Source organism: Colletotrichum aenigma, assembly GCF_013390185.1.
Source record: "Colletotrichum aenigma strain Cg56 chromosome Unknown KSG_Cg56_contig04, whole genome shotgun sequence".
In the NCBI taxonomy this organism is placed as follows: Eukaryota; Fungi; Ascomycota; class Sordariomycetes; order Glomerellales; family Glomerellaceae; genus Colletotrichum; species Colletotrichum aenigma.
The window spans coordinates 6,721,384-6,743,047 of NW_023500910.1; the positions used below are offsets into that span (position 1 = coordinate 6,721,384).

The following is a 21,664-nucleotide window of genomic DNA, read 5'->3' on the forward strand; positions in this document are numbered from 1 at the left end:
ACAGGCCTGGTTATGAAACAGGTTAGACCAGAAGGAGATATATATGAGGAATGTCGTTGTCTGCCGGGACGAGAGTTGGCCACGACATTTGGTCCGTGACCCACGACAAACATATTTTTAGCGAGGATGCTGAAGACTTCCGACCTCAACGATGGTTGAAAGATGATCCGGACACCGTCCAATCTTGGAAGAAGTAGACTGAGCTTGTCTTTGGCGCGGGCCGTTGGCAGTGTACTGGCAAGTCTGCGGCGCTTATGGAGCTAAACAAAGTATTTGCTGAGGGGAGCATCGAAAGCTGTTAAACTGAATCCTTTTATATCCCCGGTTTCTTACCCAGTTTTGTTGCATAGTTGGTTCGTAATTTAAAGTTCGAGCCCACCGGCCTGCCGATGTCAGTGGTCATTTGAGATCGGAGGTAGTCGTACGAATAGAGCAGGAGATGGGCTAGTACAGACACCCACTCAGGGATTGTGGAACGGCTTCAGTAATGGCACCACGGCTCATCGTAGCTTGCAACCGGGTATGCATAATTCGGAGCCTTGGTGTTCATTAGAACCTTGCCTCATAATCCTATGAACATCTTGAGTTCTTGACCAGAGGCTCCATCGTTCAACTTGTGTGCCCTTGCTTGGCCGGTGAAACTGGTATTGCCATAATCAAAGGAGGAAGCTTATTGACATTTATCTTGTGTGACAGCGCCCATAAGCATCAGATGTCTTCCGAAACAATCTGGGTCACTCTTCTCTAGGACATCTGCCTTGAAAAGCCAAGTAGCGCCCTGAACCTTGGGAGTATCATTCGGGTAGCCGTTGTAGTACCGGTCAAAGCTCGCGTTCTCCATCTTGTTTTGAGTACATTTCTTGACGCCCTCGAAAAGCTTTCCCCGTTGGTGCCGATCATGTCATCGCGAAACCCCGAGCCGCGCATGAAGAGTCTCCTTTTCCCGTCCTTGTCTATGTCCCAAAGATAGCAAGTGTTCCAGACTCAGCCTTGCTGGAGACTCTGTGACGTCTTTACATCGAGGGCAACGCCGGGCACATGGTAAGCAGGATCCTGCTTATCCATGGGCAGAGCCTCCCGCGTGAGACAGTTCGTCCAAACGAAGATAATGACGCCGTCGGGAACTTGCTTTCCGTTGTGGTTGATATTCCACATCTGATCGGCGCAGTAGTTGCCGATGTGCTCAGCACCTCCTTCGCTACAGGACGATTGTCGATAGCGGTACACCCATTTTCCTTAGGACATGGTACCGCTGATGGGTCGCAGGTCGGAATCGATGAGGGCTAGGACGCTGGTGGTGGAAGACTTGGAGAAGAGCAGATAATCTGGACTAAAAGAACGAGGGAAGGGCAGACGACTTATGAACAGTAATGGGGGGAAGCATATTACGGCAACTGCCAATTGTCGGCGTCCATCGCTGGGCTTCCATGTGAAGTTCCGGTCAATGGAATCATGGAGCAGCTTACATCTGAAGATTATTGATGCCGCCAAAGAGTAGGGTTCGTGGAACCATACTGGCGTGAAGATGCCGTACTTCCAATCAACACAAGAAGGAGATGATACAAGTTTCCCATCCTTCTGAAAGAGATTTCGGGACGCGGGGAGCAATACGTGACAGCTAACTTTTAGAAAACCGCAACGCGGTCCAAACTCGGAACCACCTGCATATTAGAGCTTGGAGGTTCGTGTATGGTTAATAGCAGAAGCAAGACTGCTGAAGAGCAAGTAAAAGATTTATCAGCATTAACACGTACTGTCTCGAGGACAAGGCTCGTCTTTCGTTCTTACATGCACGCAGTCTAATAAAGTACATGCTCCTGCTGTGACACAGACTCATTACATGACATGCTATTCATTCTCTTTGAAGCCAATATCTCAACGTCAGGCTGGCGAGCACGAGTTGACATAGCCTTTAGGGATCGCGTAAAATTCCTATATCTAAGTGCGTACAGATGGTATGGCTTTAGTTGTGTTACGCCTATCCAGCAAGGGATCTCTAAACATATAATACTAGGCACTCTTTCGGCCCGCTGTTAAAATTCTGGTCTACCATTACAACAACTTAGGTATTGCTATCCTTGACACCAGACAATTAGAGAACGGCAATGCAGACGTAGTACTGGCCCCAAAGGCTTGCGCAGTTGCTTCCGACCGCCGGGTTCCAGGCGTAGAAGTTATTCAGAGTAATACCCGACTTAGCCGCAATATCGTAGCACGTGTCACCACCTACAACCAGATGGAAGGTCTTGCAGCTTTTAGTCATGCCTTCCTGAATTGGTGTGGGCGTTGCGACACCATTGCCAGCTTTGGTGGTCGTAACCAGAGTAGTAGTGGGTGTCGAGCCGACGACGCCGACACAGATGTAAGTGTCCAACCACAAGCTGGCGCACGTGTTTCCAACAGCCGGGTTCCACTTATACAGGTCAGCGAGGGCAATGCCGTTGCTGGACGCAATCGCCGCGCAACCATCTCCGCTCTTAACCTTATAGAACTTGTTACAGTTACCAACCATGCCTTCTTGAATCGGCGTAGGAGTGCTGATGCCGTTCCCCGGCGCCGTGGTCGTCGTTGGGGGAGCTGTCGTTGTGGTGACCGGGGCTGTGTATCCGATCACGCGAACGCAGACGTAGACATTAGCCCAGAGGCCGGCGCAAGTGCTACCCACAGCAGGATTCCATTCATAAAAGTCAGACAGCAGGATACTGTTAGCGGAAGCTAAAGACGCGCAGCCGTCCCCAGTCTTAACCATGTAGAAGCGGTTACAGTTGTCAACCATGCCCTCTTGGATAGGAGTAGGGGTGGAGATGCCGTTACCAGCCGTTGTGGTCGATGTTGGTACAGTCGTGGTAGTAGGAGCACTGCTGCCAATGACGCCTACGCAGACGTAGACATTAGCCCAGAGTCCTGCGCATGTATCCCCGACGGCGGGGTTCCAGGCGTAGAAGTCGGATAACGCGATGCTGTTGCTGCTGGCGATAGCAGCGCAGCCGTCTCCCGTCTTGACAAAGTAGAACTTATTGCAGCTAGTCGTCATGCCCTCCTGGATGGGGGTCGGGGTAGAGATACCGTTACTCGGAGCAGTTGTCGTTGCCGGCGGCTGGGATGTGACTGTTCCACCGCTAACAATACCGACACAGACGTACACCTCAGCCCAGAGACCGCTGCAAGTGTTCCCAACTGCTGGGTTCCAGCTATAGAAGTCTGTAAGGGCAATACCATTGTTGTTGGCGATATTTGCACACCCATCTCCCGTCTTGACGAAGTAAAACTTGTTGCAGTCCTTGGTCATTCCATCCTGGATCGGAGTTGGCGTCACGACTCCATTACCAGGGTCGCTGGTCGGCGTCGAGGCAGCACTGGTGGTGGTAGTAACTGGCACTTCAGGAGGAATGCCCCAGTTTCTCTCAATGCAATAAGAGTTTCCGGTAACAAGCTCGCAAGCCGTAGCGAGAGAGGGGTTCTGTCTTGTCAGTCTGGATGACACGCGACAATGGAACGGGCAGCACTCACGTATGAGGTGAAATCAGAGACTTCAAGACCGTAGGAAGTTGCAATCGCGTCGCAAGTCTCAGAGGATTCGGCAACGTGCCACCAAGTGCAGTCTGATGGCGTATTCGGATCGGCGGTAGAAGGCGGCTCGACATCCCATGACTGGGCGACGACGGACCACGAAATCTGGGCCACAAGGACCGCAAAAGATTGGAGTCTCATTGTGGAAAATACCAGACTGAGATATTCAGATTGAGTGATTGATGAGTTGAATATGGAAAAGATAGTTGGGATCAGTTGAAAAACGAGTGTAAGGCCAAATTAGGCGTGCGACAACGAGAGCACAATTCCAATAGAATGTGATGCTGCTACAAATCAAGAAGCAGTCGTGGTTGAGAAGATCTTCTTTTTGTATTCCCTATTGTACTGTCAGTTCATCGTGAAGATACAGAACGTCGCCTCTAGGCAACAGTTTTTGAAAACCCATGGTAAGATAATTCTGGTCCGCACTCACTTGGAGAGGCAACAGGTAATCTCGAACATGCATAGCTGACAATAATCATGCGCCTGACGGATGCATCAATAGTTCCACCCTTCATCTCCATCCTGCTAGTTGAACTTCCGTTAGCTTGCCCTCGCTCCTTCAATCCGCCATGTTTTCTCACTGCCTGTGATCTATCGCGGCCCAGGTGATCTCCCGAAGCACCTGATGCCCCCCAAATAGAGTAGCAATTTTCACAGCTCGAAGCGCCAAGCCGGACTTCAGGATTCTGGACATGAGAGGGCACATGGTCTGTCACCTTGCCAAGCAAACCTCGGACGAGACGGCTCGCCCGAGGCTTATGCAAGCTGAGAGCGGGACAGTCAGGACCCTAGGTGTACCCAATGAGAACATCGCTGCCCCTGCATCAGGCAGGGGTGGTCTTACACTGCATCATCACCACACGAACCCATGCGAGGCAGGCATTTTACGATCATGTACTGTGACAAGGACACTGCTCTGCCTCGCCGTGGGTGATCAGTTGAGTTCCTTTATGTATATTGCGCTTGTTATTTCCGCATCTATCCGCGGAGCTTTTGTCAAAATCAAGTTAGCACATGACCTCCTTAAAAGTTGAGTTTGCGTGAACTTCTAGTCCTCAACAACCCTTGCCCCTGTGAATCCTTTTGCTACGCCTCAATCTAAGTTGCAGCAGCTTGGGCAATGTGCTATGGAGTATCGTGATGAGAATGCGCTGACTGTAGTTTGTTATCTTGGCTTAATCTAAGACTTTTGTCCATTCTAAAGCACCCCCAAGCATCCGTCGCCCGGCTTACGGACTTTGGTCGATATTGCCTTCATCTCTGGTGCAAGTCGCTCCGTCGTCGTGTTGTGGATGTGCCCCTCCACTGTCGGTCTTTGACGACACTCCCTCTTCACCACTGCCACTCGTTACAACCTTCGTTCGTTCCGCCTCACGTTCTTCACGCAAAAGCTGCTTGGCGCGGTGCCTGGCGCGTCTTCACAATCAATCATCCCGAAGCCATGGCCAACGTTCTGTTCTTGCGGCTTCGTGCCATTCTTTTCCTGTTCTTCTTGTCAGTCTTTACGGTTTCTTGTTTCAAATTTGACGACACTGCGATACACCTGAGTGGTGGGTTCAAACGTGGCACCCAACTCAAGTATAGCGGCGATGTAGGCACGCAGCCTCAGCCGAGCCAGGCAAAGCCTCTGTTCCGACGACAACCCAGGAAGCGCTCTCCTGTGCCTCGTTACCCTGCGCCCGTCATTCCGTCTAGCAAAGATGATGACTCATGGTCTGTTATGGTCGAGGAGCCGGACATGTTGTACATGAATCTGGGCCCTGCGTTCGATCTTTCAAACTGCGTGTTCTGTCCTACCCAGAACGATGGAACTGCCCTCGACGAAACGGATTCGGAGGCTATTCTCAAGCACATGACTTGGCAAACCTTCCTTCGGTACATCAAAGGAGACAAGGCGGCCCTTACCGATACGTGTGTCTTCTATTCCAAAGGTGTCACAACTGCTGGAGCAGCAACGGGTCTGTCCGTTGCTGCCACAGAATGGGCATGCGGAGAGTCCCAGAAGGCCCGGTACACAATCTGGGTATGCATTTCACACGTCTTTGGGAAGCCATTGAAGGTCCTTTAAGTGATGGAACTGACGAATGATCCCGTACAGAATCTGTTCACCAACAGCCTTGACGCTTCTAGTCACTCGGGCGTCCGAGACTTTTACGCCATGTTTACGCCCGGAAGCTGGCTGGATCCTGTCAGGAAAAAGCAGTTAGAGTTCGAGGCAACGAAACCTCCCGGAACAGTGCCACCGACCATCCGTTATTTCCAACAAATGTCGGCGGCCATGGCTGAAGCATGCTACGGAGACATCATCATCATGACGGAGACGCCGTCAGAACTCGCCCTCTACGAGCCAGGCAAGAAGTACCAGATCAAAGAATTGAACAACATCTTCTGGTCTCACGAGCGGCCCGTCCTCCAGCGAAAGGTGAAAGCGGGACAGGCAAAACTCTATGCACTGGACTCAACCACCAAAGAAGCCTGGGAAGTAAAAAACATCAACACGTTCGAGCTTGGCTCCCCGATAAAGTTCAGGCGAGGTCTGCAATCGGTCAACGAGGCGTCTAATGTCTTTGGACGGTCCAAGTTGCAGGCCCGGGCCAACATGTGCCAGAGCAACGGACTTGGCTCTCAGGGACTAGGCCAAGACTGGTTTGGATCTTACGGAAGCAATGGGTGGTAGATGGGAAAGGTTACAAGGACGAGTTCAATCGTCGACAGCTGATTTCCAGACCTGTGGGCTTGGGTCTTTCTAGGTTCACTTACTTACATCTTCATACTCTCCTTGACAATATTTCTTAATCTTATCACTTTGCATGAGCCGACATAATCTGTTTTAAGACGGAAGGTTTTCGTTCATCGTCCCATTGTCGATGTCATCACGAATCAACAGGATATTTTCACAGTCAGAAGGCGGGGAGTGGCAGTTTCCTCTTCATTCAAAGTCGAAGCTATGCTCTACGCATCCATCGCACGAACCATGACAATCTGTGCCTCTTGGCCGCATCGACGTGAGGTGATGAGTTCAGCTTCGTGCCAAGCAGGTTGGGGTCCGATCCTTCGCGACCCGCTGCCCCACTGGCGGCCCCGGAGCGCCGTCCGCCACCAAGCCTTAAAAAGCCGTGGATGGAGATTACAGACGGATTCGGAAATGTAGCCGGGACGTTGCCGCCCCTCGGTCCGAACCTTGAGCAACGCCAAGATCGCGGAAAGACGAACGGATGCACGGCCCCCACGTTCCTCCAGCTCCCCGCTTCCTTCGTGCTGGAAGCAAACCAATCGCGGGTTAGCGGTAAGCGCTCATGCGAGTCCCGTCCGTTATCGGGCCACATTTCTGCCCCCCAATTCCCACATATGTTGACCGGTGTACTCGAGCGGAGACGGATCAGGCAAACAGCCTTATACTAGTATTTAAGATTGATTCCAGCCCGAGGATCAGTCTAATTTCCGCTTTCCCAGGAATCATCGACACGCGACATGGAAGTTTACAGGAATCCCGAAGGATCGGGGTTGAGAGTTTCCTTGCGCTCTTCCCGAGATTGGAACCACGAGATTAAGAACGAATTTGCCGACCCTACGGAAACTTGCTTCGTTCGGCTTGCCACCCAGTATGCTGCAAAGTATCTGTCGTTGAGCGATTACCTGGATGGCGTGTTGTCTCACTTGAGGAAAGGAGCGACGAAGCACAAGTGGGATGTACCACCAGAAGACATTAGTGACTTCCTAGAGCTGGACCTCTTCGCGGGGGCTGTTAAATCACGGTATCTCGATCCGGCCTTCGTACCTTTAGGAGAACATGGTGAGTTTCTCACGCGCAATTTCTTCCTGCTCCAGCTGACTCGAATTTTGCCACGTCAAGACTACTCTAGGATGAAAAGTCTCGCTTCTAGATTATGGATCACAAATGATCCAGACGAGTTTGACCAGCTCGGCCGAGAGGACCAGACCGACCTCTCAGCTTTGTTACCGGAAATTGCCGATCTTTTGCTAGTCATCTGCTACGTAAGGCGACACACACTTCTGTTCAGATACCTTATTGGTGTGTTACCGGGACCTCCCGATAGGTCCACCTTTGACCTCCTGAACGAGATGCTGCTACAGCCGCGAACCGCCTATTGGACCGCAATATACCAGCATTCACCAAAACAACAGAGCAACTCGGCAGACGAAATAAGCATGTGGACTGATATCCTCAACTTTGGCTGGGTGCATGATCCAGTGAACTCAGAGACAGAGCGGTTCCTGCAGCATGGAATACGCAGCCAAGATCCTGGTGTTGCAAGGGACGACAGCGTCGAATTTGGGAGCCAGAAGCTGAGGAACCTTCACCTTGCGTTAGCCTCAAGGGGACTTTACTGTAGTGTGTCATCGCTTGGTGACTATCTGGCGAGCTGCAAATCACTCGACCAAGCTCTGGACTTCCTCACGATATTCCCCGGCGACAAGGTCAGGCCGCCGGGTCGCGACTTGTACGAATGGGAGTCTGGAGGCCTGGTGGGTAGCATTGCCAGTTCTTCAAACCTGGATGGGAAGTTGCGGACGGATATCATGAGACTCGCCCTTAGTCGCGTCGAGGGCGTGGACGTCAACGCCCCATTTAACTCCAATCCATGGGAAGATGACATGCCGGGGAGAAAGCCAACGCCCCGCATGACCGGTCTACAAGTCGCAGCTTCCAAAGGGGACCAAGAGCTTGCCGAGGTTCTCGTCCAGTACGGAGCCCGAGCTGATGCGGTGGAGTACATAACAGGGTTGGATGCGGCAGGGTTTGCGCGGAAGAGCGGGCATGTGGGTTTGGCTGAATGGCTTGACGGTTTATCTCGGGAGTAGAAACAAATCTTTGATCGTCAGTTGGTTCAGGAAAGCCTGTGTGTGGACGGAAGTATATGTGCCAAATATTGTCACTTGGCATGGTTCGCGTTAATTTGCGGCACCCACATCGCAGGGCGGGGAGAGGCGAACTCCTTTGTGAGCTCAGCGGGCAAGGGTAATAGAGCAGGAGACGAGCTAATCATTTTGCCTATCCTCCACTCGACCTGGCCACTCGGGACGCCGATTCGCTTCCTTTCTTGTTACCAAATTATCGTTGACAGTCAGGAGACAAAAACTTCTTATCAATCGATCTAATCTTAATGACCGAGAAGGGTAGGGCTGGTCGTTGACAAGGATCATCGAGCTGGCCCTTCAGAAGTTCTTTTGAGGCTCCACTCCATGCCGAAGCCAAGGCCAGGCAGCGACTCTCATTCAATGTGATCCAGGCTTCGTCTGCTGATGTAACCTAATACACAGTCCTGAGGGGTTCAGTCGGACTGAAATGCGAACAACTGCGCCTGTTGAGTGGCGTGAGACATAAGACGCGCCGCTGCCGGGTTCGAAAGCGGCGCAGAGTTGCCAAGTCTAAGGATTGCGTTGCATTTGAGCACACATGAGTCGAGTGGTAAGCGAGTGACGAGCGGATAAGATGAGTCCAAATTGATAGTTTGTTGTAAAATTATTGTTACAGTCAGAAAAGCAGCCCACCAAACCAGCTCCACCATACATCATGTGCCCTGTGCTTGATTATCCTCGTTGCTCCTCACAGGCAACCCCTACTGCTTACGCCGGCGGCGACCAAGAGGGAATGGCAACGCAATAGTCGTAGTTCTTGACGACTCCGGAACCTACGCTGGGTTAGTAACCGCGACTTGTGGAGCCAGTGGTCTTGATTGAGACTTACAATCCGATCCTACCGAGGGGTTCCACGCCACAAAGCGAGCCTGTGGGATCTTGATGTTATTCACAAACTGATCGCAAGGACTGGTGTCAGCTACAATGAAGCATCCGCTGGTTAGCAATTTTCTGGGGCGGGAAAGAATGTAGAGCGATGTCACCTTCGGTGGCGTTTGCGATGACCCAACGGGTGCAGCTTGAGACTTGACCTAGCAGTTGATCAGCATATACTTGAGCAAGAACCGGTGATGGTAGAGTCCTCACCTGCGGGCCGGAAATGTTTGACACCCGTGCAGAAAGTGTAACCTGGTTTGTCGTGTCAGTCGACGCCAGATGAGCGGATTTATCGAGTTAACTTGACATACCTGTGTGGAAGTTCTCGCATTCTGTCCCAATATCCGGATTCCACTCGTTGAGGTGCGTCACATTGACCCCAAACCAGAACGCGTAGTCCGCGCAACTCCAGCCGGGCTCAGAAACGGTCTCTCGTACGCAGTACTCGGTCATATCCGGCCATCGTCGCTCGTCGGGCGACACGCAGTAGCGGTATCCGCCCTGGAGCTCGCACTCGCTGTCAATGCCAGCGGTGATCGCAAGATCCGGGTTCCACTCCTTGAGATCATCCAAGCTGACATCGTAGATCGCAGCAACGTCCTCGCAGTCGTACGTCAACGTAGCATTCAGCTCAATCGGCGCTTCTGCGTAGTTTGCGCAGTCCTTACGTGTTCCGTTCGCAAGGGGATTCAGCACGCCCAAGTTAGGAAGTAAATCTGCCCGCGTTGGGCTCGGCATGGCTTCAAAAGTCTCAAACTCCACGGTTGGCGTGCTTTATGATGAATGTTAGCTGGTTTCTAGAGAAAGGTTTTGGCTTCTGTCAAGACTCACGGGTGGATCGCGGTTGTTTTGGGCGAAGGCATGTCGACCTCGTCCTCGGGGAACGGGTGAACCCAAGAACCACCGGGATTCGAGGCGCAGAGGATGTAGCCCCTAGATGCAAAGTTGTCGATGTATTCGCAAGCTTGACCGAGCTCAGGGTTCCAGGTCACGACCTGCGTCCAGCTGATGTCGTTCCTCGACGCCACGTCCCGGCATTTATCACCCTTGACCATCTCGTACGTTTTGCAAGAAATGCTGTCGGGAATACAGATCGTTCCAGAACTGGGGAAGTTGGAACAGAACGCCGGAAGGTGGTTGGCGGTGAGCAGCTGTGAAGTACTAACACCACGACTCTTGGAAATGCTCAAGCAAGTGTCGCCGGACTGTATGGTGTACGTCGTCCCAACGCACTCGGGGGTCGATGTAGGTTCAGAAGTTGGGCTAAAATTACGTTGGTGTCAGTCAAGATCGTGAATCTCCACAGATAACTTCAATTTGACCGTGAGAGTGACTGACGGAATAGCCCACGTAGTTTCTGCTGGTGTTGTAATGGCTATGGTGGTGCTGCCGCAAGACGATGTCAAAGATGAAAACTTCGATGCTATCAGCTCGTCCGATGCAAGAGGTTGTTGGATGCGCAACGCAATGCTTGAGAGGAAGCAATTGTCGCAGGGAAGAGTCGGCTCTTTACTCATGTTGGTTAGTTTCAACCCATGGGCTTTCGTTAAACCCATTGAAACATTAAACGCACCTGGGGCTGCCGATGTTGTCATCGCATCTGGGTCCATGTGAAGGGCGTCGCGAATTGCAGCATTGCATCTTCGACCAGACCTTGAAGATGAACATGAAGTTGTTAGCGAGCCAAATACCACCCGCAGAGTTTGGAAAACATGAACTTACGAGTCCTGGAGACAAACAGCTTGGTATGCCTCATAACGCTCCTGAAAGTCATACGTGGCTAGATACGACCACCCTTCATGGTCAGTGTACCTGCTATTGCCGCATGCGCCGGCAACTCTCCGCTGGTACGTCGTGAGAGCAGTGGTACAAGCGGTGGTGCACAATGAAATCAACACCGCATCAGTCTCGTAAAAGGCCGCATCAATATCCAGAAGCACGGCATCGCAATTGACGCCTTGGTTCAGTACTTGAATGCAGGAGCTGGAAAGGCCATCGGGAGTATTCGTGATGTTGGCAAGATAGACAAGACCCAATGCCCCGGGAATATGGCTAGCCAGTAAGGCCAAAGAAATACTAAGGACCACCATCTCTGCTCCAGAATGAACAACTACGGCAGAAGACAGAAGAGTCAATCTCGAGGACTTAGGAACGGATGAGTCCTCAATCTCTAGTGTTCAAATGGCCGGGATCTCAGAGACGGACTCGGAAGAGTGCAATCGCTTGGTCCGTTAGCAGACTTCAAATGGCGACCAGCGAGCGGGCCCCTCATTCACCTTCTCACGAAGTATTCCAGGCAAGCTGCTGATGGATCTGACATTCCGGGCATGGATGCAATTCTCGATGTTGCATTCGAGTGGCCCCTGCCTCTGTGGGTCCGTCCGCGTCCCCTGCAGCGTGCATTATTGCAGCTTACGCCCAGAGAATTGACGAGAAGTGCCACCCACGACACGCATGTAGAGGTACATCTCTTTAGCTCATCGTGGATTTCAGTCGGTCTGCCCTCGTGGGAACGAGATCCCAGTAAATTTTTTCGCACACTGAAGGCCGAGAATGTGGCGATCTCGGCTCATGTCCTGTTTGGGTCAGTCAGCCTATGAGCTCGCCGACCACCAAATACGTACAGGCACCGACTCAGATTATTGCATCCTAAAGCTTTCCCGTTGTCCTTGCAATAGAAATCATCAGGTAGGGAAGGATACTATCCTACCGCCCAAGTTTCAAGGCAACCTTTCTCAATCTTTGACACACTTCATGCCAGTAATTCAGGAGATCTTCTGCGTCCACCAGACCATCTAAACTCCTCCATCATGGGGCTGTTTACATTGTCCGATCCGCCTCAACCTAGGCTACTTTCCTTGTGGACTGTAATACTCTTCTTGTCATTCTTTGCGCAATCTGCTTTTGGCTCAAGCCTGACGCCCGTATCTCCAAATCCGTCTGTTTCTGGGCACCTTCTTTCTGAACGTCAAACCGGATGCTCTAATGAAAACCCTTGCAGAAATCCCACAGCATGCTGTAATGGGAAAAGGTGCGTCTCTTCATGAAGTGAATGTGCGTCCACACCGTCGAACCGGGCTAATCTCGACGTAGTGGCTTTGTACGTGGCAAGAGATCTCTCGGGGTCAGACAACGCTTCCTGAGCCCTCACTAATGATGTTTCAGTGTGGCTACGAGGAAGATCACTGCGGTCCCGATTGCGTTTCTGATTGCGACTCCAAAGCCGACTGCGGCGCGTACGCTGATCCACCTGGCAAAGAATGTCCTCTGAGAGTGTGTTGCAACAAATGGGGTAACTGCGGCACCACCGAGGTAATGTCCATTATGAACAAGGACAAGAAAGTTCCTGCTCGCTCTTTCCACTTCTGACTTACATACTGATCGCATCTGTAGTCTTTCTGCGGTGACGGATGCCAGAGCAACTGCGAAGTCCCCGCTGTCACCACGGGCCATGATGGTGATGTCCGCGATCTCGTCATCGGCTACTTCGAAAGCTGGATTCTCCTTCGGAGAGGCTGCTCGCAGAGAGACATAAGCCACGTGCGCTTCGACTCTATGACGCACATCAACGTGGCCTTTGGCTTCATCAAACCCGACACCTACGAGATTCATCCTATTCGCGGCGCCACCATCGCTGGTTTCCAGACCGTCACGAACCTCAAGCAGCGCGCGCCCGGTCTCAAAGTCTGGCTTGCTCTAGGCGGCTGGACCTTCAGCGACAACGGTACCGATACGCAGCCAGTATTCGGCGACATTGCCAGCACGTCACTCAAGCGAAGCATTTTTGTCGACAAGCTCCTCCGATTCATGACAGAGGTTCGTAGCTTCGACGACGTCTGATTGATACATGCTGACGATTTTCTCTCGGATCATAGTGGGGATTTGATGGGTGAGCTTCGTTGTGTCGTCTATTATTTCCGCTGTTAACACGCGCCCAGAGTTGACATTGACTGGGAGTACCCTGGTGCGCCCGACCGCGGTGGCCAGACCAGAGATATTCAGAACTTTGTTCTCTTAATGAAGGATATCTGGTTTCGTTTCCAGGCAGATGGTAAGGGACTGGGGGTCTCCTTCACCGCGCCGACCTCTTACTGGTATATGCGTTGGTTTGACATTGGCGCCGTCATGCCGTATGTTGATTGGGTCAACCTGATGACCTATGATATGTAAGTCACGATCTCAATCGTGGTGATCTCGACTAGAAAACCGGCCTGCTAATTGAGATCTAAATCCAGTCACGGAAGTTGGGACGAGGACTCTGACTGGATCGGGCCGTATGTCTATGCCCACACCAACCTCACTGAGATAAAGCATGGTCTCGATCTCTTGTGGAGGAACGGTGTGCCGGCAAACAAGGTCAACTTGGGCCTTGCCTTTTACGGCCGAACTTACAAGCTAGAAGACCCAGACTGTGATACCCCAGGGTGTGCTTTCGCGGACCCTGGAACGGCGGGACAATGCTCGGTAAGTGCCACTTCCGTGTATCTGGACACTCATGTATCTTTGCGTGTGAAGTACGAACTGTTGGCTCACATCATTGTAGGGGACTGGAGGCTATATGTCATACCAAGACATCGAGTACACTATCGACAGCAACAACCCGACTCCTGTCTATGATGAAAAAGAGAAGGTCATGTACTTCAAGTGAGTATAAACGTCTGAAATTGTTTTCTTGTTGCATTTCTGACGACGTTTATCCAGATATCGGGGCGATCAGTGGGTATCATACGACAACGAGAAAACCATTCGAGAAAAGGTCGAATTTGCCAATGACTTGGGGTGAGTAAAAAACAAGTCTTACCGCATCATTCTTGTAGCGCTAACAGCGGTGTCGCGCAGACTTCGTGGACTTTTCATCTGGGCCATCGATCAGGATAATTTGGACAACGATCTTTTGAACGCTGTTTTGCAGCCGGACGGCCTCGGGAAGTTCAAGAAGAGAAACGGAGTTGGCGCAGACGGCTCCGATTGGAAGAAGGTTGACCTGGACGGACGTTGTTTCTGGTCAGGTAAGCAATGGCCCAGCTCATGATATGCCGCACTGCGGAACATCACAGCTCACACACCCTCAGGCTGCGAGGACCCTTGTCCCACCGGAACGAACACAATCGCTACCGTTCGCTGCGCTCAAAAGAAGAAGGGCTCCAATACCAAGAATCCCATGATCAACCTGTGCTGTCCTCTGGCAAACTCTCCGGACCCAGAAACCTGCCGCTGGAGCGCGCCTAACCTTTTTTGGGGCTTGATCTGCGAGTCGACGAATTCCTGCGACGTTGGAGAGGAGCGCATCACCTCCAGCCAGTACTACATCAACGACAAGGGTGAAAACGATGCCTGCCTCGAGGGTCTCGCGGACTACTGCTGCAAGATCCAGGAGGGCGGCACGCAACTCTGCGAGTGGGACGAGGGCAACTGCATCGAGGTCGACCAGAGCCAGATCCTCAAACCGAAACCTAAGGGGAACGATCCGTGCGGCACCGGGAAGAAGTTTACCACGTTCCGCAAGGGCAAGTGCAAGAAGAACCGCTGGGAGGCCCTCTGCTGCGACACCGACATCGACACGTCGTCCTGCCGATGGCGGAACGACATGAACAACAATTGCAACCCCGAGTGCCACCAAGACGAGGTCAAGTTCGGCACCCACGCCGAAGGTGGCGGTCGCAACTGCGAGTACACCATCCCCGGCTCCGCGTCGATCCACAACATGCAGGGGCAGAAGCAGATCGTCTGGCCGGGCCTGTGCTGCGACCGCGACGCTTTCAAGGTGGAGCTTAAAAGCCTCCCAGTGCCGTTGGAGAACCTTTTCCCGGACGCCGACAAAATCCCGGAATCCGACGACCAGTCCTTCGGTGTCGAGGTCGACCAGACCATGGGAGGTCGGAAGTCCTCGAGCAGCAACGACAACCCCAACCTCAACTCCTTCGGCTGGCACATCATGTCAGGGCCCGAAGAGCAGATTAGCAGCATCGACAAGCGCGACGGCTCGCACTGGGAGGTCTTCGACTGTGACGAGGAGTTTCATGACGGTCGGCAGCATGCCAAGCTGGTGTGCACCGACGAGTCGGAGGACAGCAACTGCGGTACTCTCTTCAAGGGTGGTGTCCCCAACACGGTCTTGGAGATGCCGGAGCATTGCGGTCCTGGCAAGTATGCTCTGGCGGTCGACATCGACCTGGTGAACGACGACGTTCCGGTGGCCCTGCCCAAGCTGGTGAAGAGGAAGCTCCAAAAGAGAGGGATGGAGTTCGAGAGGCCGAAGGTGTACAACTTGACTTTCGACTATGACTACTCCGTTCTTCAGGGTCGCCAGGACAACAAGGTCAGACTGCGGGTTGATTACAGCGACAACCCGGGTTATTGGAACGAAATCGTTGGTAAGTAACTGGATCTGCCCTTTCCACCCCTTCCTGTGATATTCATGTTGCTAATTCCGCAAACAAGCCTCTCCTCCTGGCAAGACAAAGCGAGATGTTGCCTTGGAAGTCGACTCAGACCACGGCGGTTCATGGGAGAGCTACCTGGAGCACCGATGGCGTACCGAGAAGCGCTCCACCCCCGAACACGAGAAGCATCTCCTTCACGAGCGGTGGTTCTCCCTTGCGCTCGTGGACTGGATCAACAAACAGAAAGACGTCGATATTGACTACGACCTCGTCCGCCACAGCGTCCGGGAAACCTTCGTCTGGAATCTTTTCAGGGACAGCAAGTCGTGTCCGAATTTGGACGCGTCTGCACACATTTGGACCGAGTTGACCGTCAACGTCGACACTTCGGCCGTCATTAGTCTCATTGGCGACTTGTCTAATCTCAAGTCCTTCGACCAATCTCACGCGACGTTCCGAAACAAGGGAGACGTCGAGGCGAGTTTCAACTTCGTGGCGAACGCCGAGTTGAGATTCAGTACTGGACCTGCCGAGCTTGCTGGTAAGAGCCGCCCCATCATATTCGCTTTGCACTTCTGCGCCATGACGTTCGGGCAAGGATCGTAACCCGAGAATTATCGTGATGCTAACGATATGCTTCCCAGGACTCGCCCCGCTAGGTGCAAGCTTCCAGATCCCTGGAATATTGACTTGCGGTCCTCAGTTCCGCTTGATCGGAGAACTGAACGGAAAGGCATCAATCGATGCGTGAGTCATGGAATCATTCGAACCGTGTCCCCCGGCTAACAGTACACAGCAACGCCCGAATCTCCTACAAGGTGGCGAAATGGGACTTCATGCAGCAGTATCCGCCCAAGGAGGATTGGTCGGACCCTTTCAATCCTGACAAGAAGGAGAAGGCAGATCTCGAAAACGAGCAGAGAGGAAAGTCCAACAGCACGAAGCCGCAGTTCTCATACAACCTGCACGCGGAGGGCATGGTAGAGGCCGTCGTGTAAGTGACCCCAGCACGTTACCATGAGCGACACCAAAGGCATTGCGGTCTTCAATAGACTAACCACAAACGACGCAGTACTCCCATGATTACCTTCGGAATTGTCTTCAACAGCGAACTGGGTGTTCCAAATGCAGCGGTACGAAGCTACACCCTCCGAACCAAGAGATCCCGTGACTGACAACAAGATAGATTGATATGGGCGTGGAGGCTTCTGCCCGTCTCTGGGGCAGCGGCGGCACCAGCGATACCATTGCCTGGGAGTACTGCTACGGAGCCGAGGCCCATTGGGCTGTATTCGGTAGGGCATCAGCACCGTAAGTCCCATGACACAGAATGAGTGAGGGAACACGTAAAACTGATATTGGAATGCAGGACATTGTTCAACATTCCTCTGAGTCGACGCTGGGATCTAGCTTCTGATACTGTAAGGCAACATGATTCCTTCCTACATTCTGGCGCTTACAGTCTCACAGATTGATATTATACCTTCACAGTGCGGTTCTTCAGAAGACTAATCTTTCACGCTATCGTGGAGGACTAACAAAGGTGGAACTCTTTATGCTGCTAGTTAGCTGTATCTAAGGGTTAGAAAATTTTATTTGTTTACTATATACTATTGTTTATATACTATGAGTAAATATTTTATTAATAAGGTGCTGAAGTCTTACTCACTAGATGTCCTTAGATATAACTTATACTTATAGCAGGCTTAATAGTTCTTATTACTTATTCTTAAGTGTATTTACTATTATTTTTTAAAGGCTAAACTAACCTCACGTCCATAATGAACTTGAGTAGAGTTTATTGAAACGGCCAGCTAAATTAAAGTGGGCTGGCAAAAGCATGGGGTAGGGTTTATTGAAAATAGGGTAGTAGAGTTCATAGTGATTTTCAGCCCTAAAATAAACGAAAGTAGGATGTATCAAAAGCCATAATATAGATCCAGTCAGAGGTATATTTTCAAAGGTACTTGATGTATGTAAAAGGAGGAACAGGTTGGTTTTGTATGAGGAGGAAATTGGCATATTGTTAGTGATTGGGCGCGCATGGACCTATTGAGTTAGGAAGAGCGCGCCATCCAGCGAATCAGATAACACACCACCCAGCAGGAGAAGTTGATTTAAGGGGGCAGGATGCAGAGATAGGTTAGAAGTAAATAGTTTCAGGAGGCAGGTAATATTAGTATTTAGCATAAGAGGAAGCTATTTAATAAGCTATTAACAGCAGAATAGATTTATTATTATTCATCCCCCAGCATAAGTCATTAGGATGGAGCTGTTCGTCTATAATCTCCAGTATGCTATTATGATTTATAGGGTATACCAGTTTGCCGTGGTTGCTGATGAAGTATTATCATATTTGAGGATATATCACCAAGAGATCCCTATCGCCAGCAGATCCTATATCGCAGAGGCCATCCGCAGTATCCTAAGGATTGTCTGCACCTAAGCTGATTTAGCTATATTACATGTTACGACCCGTTATGCATGGATAACAGTTGACCGACCCACTTAGGCGTCGGGCGGCTAGAACAGGACATTTGTACTCTGCAGGATCATGGGAACAACAGGGACTCACTTGGAACGGAAGAACTATGGTATAAGTCACGTGACGATAAGATAAGACTGAGCAGGTAGTGTGGATCACTAAGCGCTCAGCAGCAATTACTGAGCGCTCACTCACGATCACTGAGCGCTCACTGATACCTAGTTAGGAATCAGTAGCAGGACAAGAGGAACTGTTTGGAACTTGTATATAGTGCGACCCTGAGCCTGGCTTATAGTCAGACTTCTATAGCTCTTCAGCAATCAACTTAGTATTCATCCTCACAGATACTCTCAGCTTACCTTCACTGCGAATTATTTATTAAGTCTAAGACTGATCACCTTAGCCTCTGAAGAACCGATCTACTACAGCCTACGAACTACAACCTAACATATAGGCAACGACAGCTTCTACTTGAAGCCGTTGAATCCCTCACCAAAAATTAAGTGGGTCCGTGCAGACAGGGAGTAGAAGCCGTTGTTTTCTAGCAGCGTAGAAGCCGTTGAGCTTTCCAGTAGTAAAATACATGAAAGTCGGATGCAATTAAAGCTTGAATGAAGGCGATTCTAACCATCTAGTTCCCAGTGTTATAGTTAACAATATGAGTCTAGAAATCGGTGAATAGGGTAGTAGATGTTTTTGTGATGTGGTCCTAAACCCCACATCAAGTAGCTAATCATATAACAGGGAATTCAGCCAGGCTAGAGAGCCTGACCGACCGATAGAACGCAGGCAGGGTTGAAAGTAGATCAAGGAGAAAGTATGTGGAATTAAGGGGCAGGAAGGTGAGGTTATAAAAAGAGGATAGGAGGAATTATTTAATAGTAGCAGACCAAAGCAAGCCATCCGTATAGCTAAACATAGAGCTATTCGTCCATAACGCGCAGTATTCCATTCTGATATGCATATCATATCAGTATGCAGTAGTAGCAAACAAAGTCGCAGCATATCTGCGAAACCACTATCGGTTAATCACTGCTGAGGCCAGGGGAAAAGTGGCTAGATTGGTCGGCAACATCCTAAGCATCATCTGCAGCCAGGCTGATTTAGAGTTGTTCTAATACCTAGACCCCACGGTCGAGCCAGTTGCCCATATCGCACCGCCCTAAACAGATCGTTTACGCTGCCACGTATGCCGTTATGTTTGCCGCTGCGTGCGAAACATGCAGGAGCATTATCGGGCAGAACACAGATAGGAGAATGATTAGCAGAAGGGGGGTGATGTTCGCAAGAAAGCCACCACAGTCAGGGATTTGCTATGGATAACAGAGGTGCTATGCTAGCGGTTTTTCTTAACGCAGGATGCAAGCGGATAGTTTGAGGTGGCCTAGAGGCAGACAGCCTATAAGTCTCTGCAAGCCGCTCCAAACAGAAGACTAGGCTGGCAGGCCATGGACTGCGTTTGAGATCTCCAGAAAGTCTAAGCAGAACGTGTGAAGACCAGCCACGATAAGCTAATCTGCGTTGCTAACGAAAGGTTGGAGCCCAGCCTGTGGCTAGCCTGTGTGGGATGGGTGGTGCAATTAAAAGGGCTTAGTGCTAGCGCACTCTTCAACACAACAGCTCCTATTAATGAAGATGAGGTCGTGCTTTAGGCGATATAGGCGACAGTTGAGCGTATGCTGGACCAGGCTTGAGCAACATCTACGCCTAACACCATCAGGCTGGCTGTGCTGTTTGAGGCGCAGCATACAGAAGCGCACGTCAAGCTAAGGCGGCTGTTTAACAACTATATAGAGGACGACATATAGGCGAGATATAAGGGTGTGTGGCTATATCTGCTATATATCTGGTTCCACACGCAGGAAATAGACGACGATAAGCAGCCACTATATAAACTGACGCCGTCACAGGCAGAAGCGTGGGACTTATTTGAGCAGATAGCAGAAGCAGCCAGCATAGGTATAGAGGATCAAACGCAGGAGAAGCTAGAACGCGCAGCACTCAACATACTTATCAGCATGCTGGACCACCAGCTGAAGGGTGGAGACTACAGCAGTGCTCTTCTCAGCGCACTTGCGGTGATAGGCATCACTGAGGATGGCGGCTGGGTTCAGATCACAGACTACACGACGAAGTACTCAGCTGTGGTTAAGGTGGTGCGCATGCTGGTGATCTATCAGGCATACACCAAACGTTGTGACGAGGTCGCTAAGCTGGAAACATCTCTGGGGAAGGATGAAGCAGAGGATGCAGCGTGGAGTTTGTTCCAGCATATGCGGGCGAAGGTATGGCGGTTTATAACGCGGACGACAGGCGATAAGGATGCAGAGCTGATACTGATAGACTGGATTCTCAAGACGCAGACGTATAGAATGCATATCTAATATAACACAGCAGTAGCGCGGCCCCACGGGACGGGTCGGGCCAGGGTAGGGTTAGGCAAAACGAAAAAAAACGGGACATATTTATTGACATTTCAACGAAGCAACACATATATAGGTACACAAGGTATTAAGATGGACAGTTAGATTAATAGATAGTCGTAGCAGCAGTAGTGAACTAGGCTAGCGAAGTTGATAGAGGAACCAGTGCCATGCCATGCCCTCGGGGGCATCAACCAGCTCATGCCCTCGGGGGCATCAACCAGCTCACGCCCTTGGGGGCATAGAAAGTGCCACACCCTCGGGGGCATCAATCAGCTCATGCCCTTGGGGGCATAGAAAGTGCCACGCCCTCGCGGGCATCAACCAGCCGATGCTAGGAAGTTTGATAGCCTCCCATAAAGCTTCGTTCAACAGCGTCCGCTTGGAAAGCGTAAAAGTTTCTATGCTTTTACTTACCTATATCTTCCTTAGCATCGATATCTAGACGCCTAGGCAGGCTAGTCCCACTGCTAACCCCCGCAGGCGCTCAAGTGAAGATGTGCCTACCTGCATGGCTCTCCCAGAGCCTGTATGAGTTGCTACTCAGCCCGGTCCTGTCTATCCCAAGAGGAGGAATACAATCGCTCGAAAGATAGCAAAATCCCTAGAAGGAGGAGGATAGTATAGAGCATAGAACGACAATCCTAGTAAGCATATAGAGCTGGCCAACAGGGAGCACGATATATATAAACAGCCTCAGCAGGAGTAGCAATAGATATATTCACCGATAGATAGATGAACAGATGAATAGAGGAAGAGGAGATTGAGGGTAGAGAAAACGGGGGACGCGTAGGAGATAGAAGAGGGTTAGATATCCTTGGCTATCCACGCGTTTGGTCTAGGCGTGTTTGTCCGCGAGAAGTAAGACCCTGGCCGGAAGCGGACTAATGTATAATGTCGCGTTAAGAGTGAGACCAACGCGTCAAGCAGGGGCAAGACAAGAAGGCCAGCTAACCATAGGATAAACCATCACAAACTCCATCGTCCTAGATAAAGAGTATATCAGGGCACCAGTAAGCAGATATCCGCGCAAAGCCTCAGTC

At 51.0% G+C, this 21,664-nt stretch overlaps 4 protein-coding genes across 4 annotated transcripts; 2 read left to right on the forward strand and 2 right to left on the reverse strand.

Moving 5' to 3' along the window:
* Nucleotides 1-2,092: 2,092 nt before the first annotated feature.
* On the reverse strand, nucleotides 2,093-3,711 carry CGCA056_v007654 (LysM domain-containing protein; the record flags this gene model as incomplete). Its single annotated transcript, XM_037322902.1, has 2 exons — nucleotides 2,093-3,460; nucleotides 3,511-3,711. 2 exons carry the CDS (start codon nucleotides 3,709-3,711, stop codon nucleotides 2,093-2,095), a joined length of 1,569 nt encoding a protein of 522 aa, XP_037179936.1.
* Nucleotides 3,712-7,044: 3,333 nt separating this feature from the next.
* On the forward strand, nucleotides 7,045-8,397 carry CGCA056_v007655 (uncharacterized protein; the record flags this gene model as incomplete). The annotated part of the gene is made up of 2 exons (XM_037322903.1): nucleotides 7,045-7,366; nucleotides 7,427-8,397. 2 exons carry the CDS (start codon nucleotides 7,045-7,047, stop codon nucleotides 8,395-8,397), a joined length of 1,293 nt encoding a protein of 430 aa, XP_037179935.1.
* Nucleotides 8,398-9,162: 765 nt separating this feature from the next.
* Nucleotides 9,163-11,420, reverse strand: CGCA056_v007656 (LysM domain-containing protein; the record flags this gene model as incomplete). Its single annotated transcript, XM_037322904.1, has 9 exons — nucleotides 9,163-9,227; nucleotides 9,284-9,373; nucleotides 9,438-9,485; nucleotides 9,541-9,582; nucleotides 9,642-10,102; nucleotides 10,162-10,593; nucleotides 10,669-10,837; nucleotides 10,904-10,983; nucleotides 11,053-11,420. 9 exons carry the CDS (start codon nucleotides 11,418-11,420, stop codon nucleotides 9,163-9,165), a joined length of 1,755 nt encoding a protein of 584 aa, XP_037179934.1.
* Nucleotides 11,421-12,343: 923 nt separating this feature from the next.
* On the forward strand, nucleotides 12,344-20,582 carry CGCA056_v007657 (putative chitinase 10; the record flags this gene model as incomplete). The annotated part of the gene is made up of 19 exons (XM_037322905.1): nucleotides 12,344-12,348; nucleotides 12,424-12,430; nucleotides 12,496-12,672; nucleotides 12,724-13,146; nucleotides 13,206-13,219; nucleotides 13,269-13,496; nucleotides 13,566-13,794; nucleotides 13,874-13,974; nucleotides 14,032-14,109; nucleotides 14,170-14,339; nucleotides 14,403-15,704; nucleotides 15,772-16,254; nucleotides 16,358-16,460; nucleotides 16,510-16,707; nucleotides 16,786-16,846; nucleotides 16,900-17,024; nucleotides 17,083-17,134; nucleotides 20,109-20,457; nucleotides 20,512-20,582. 19 exons carry the CDS (start codon nucleotides 12,344-12,346, stop codon nucleotides 20,580-20,582), a joined length of 4,176 nt encoding a protein of 1,391 aa, XP_037179933.1.
* Nucleotides 20,583-21,664: the final 1,082 nt, after the last annotated feature.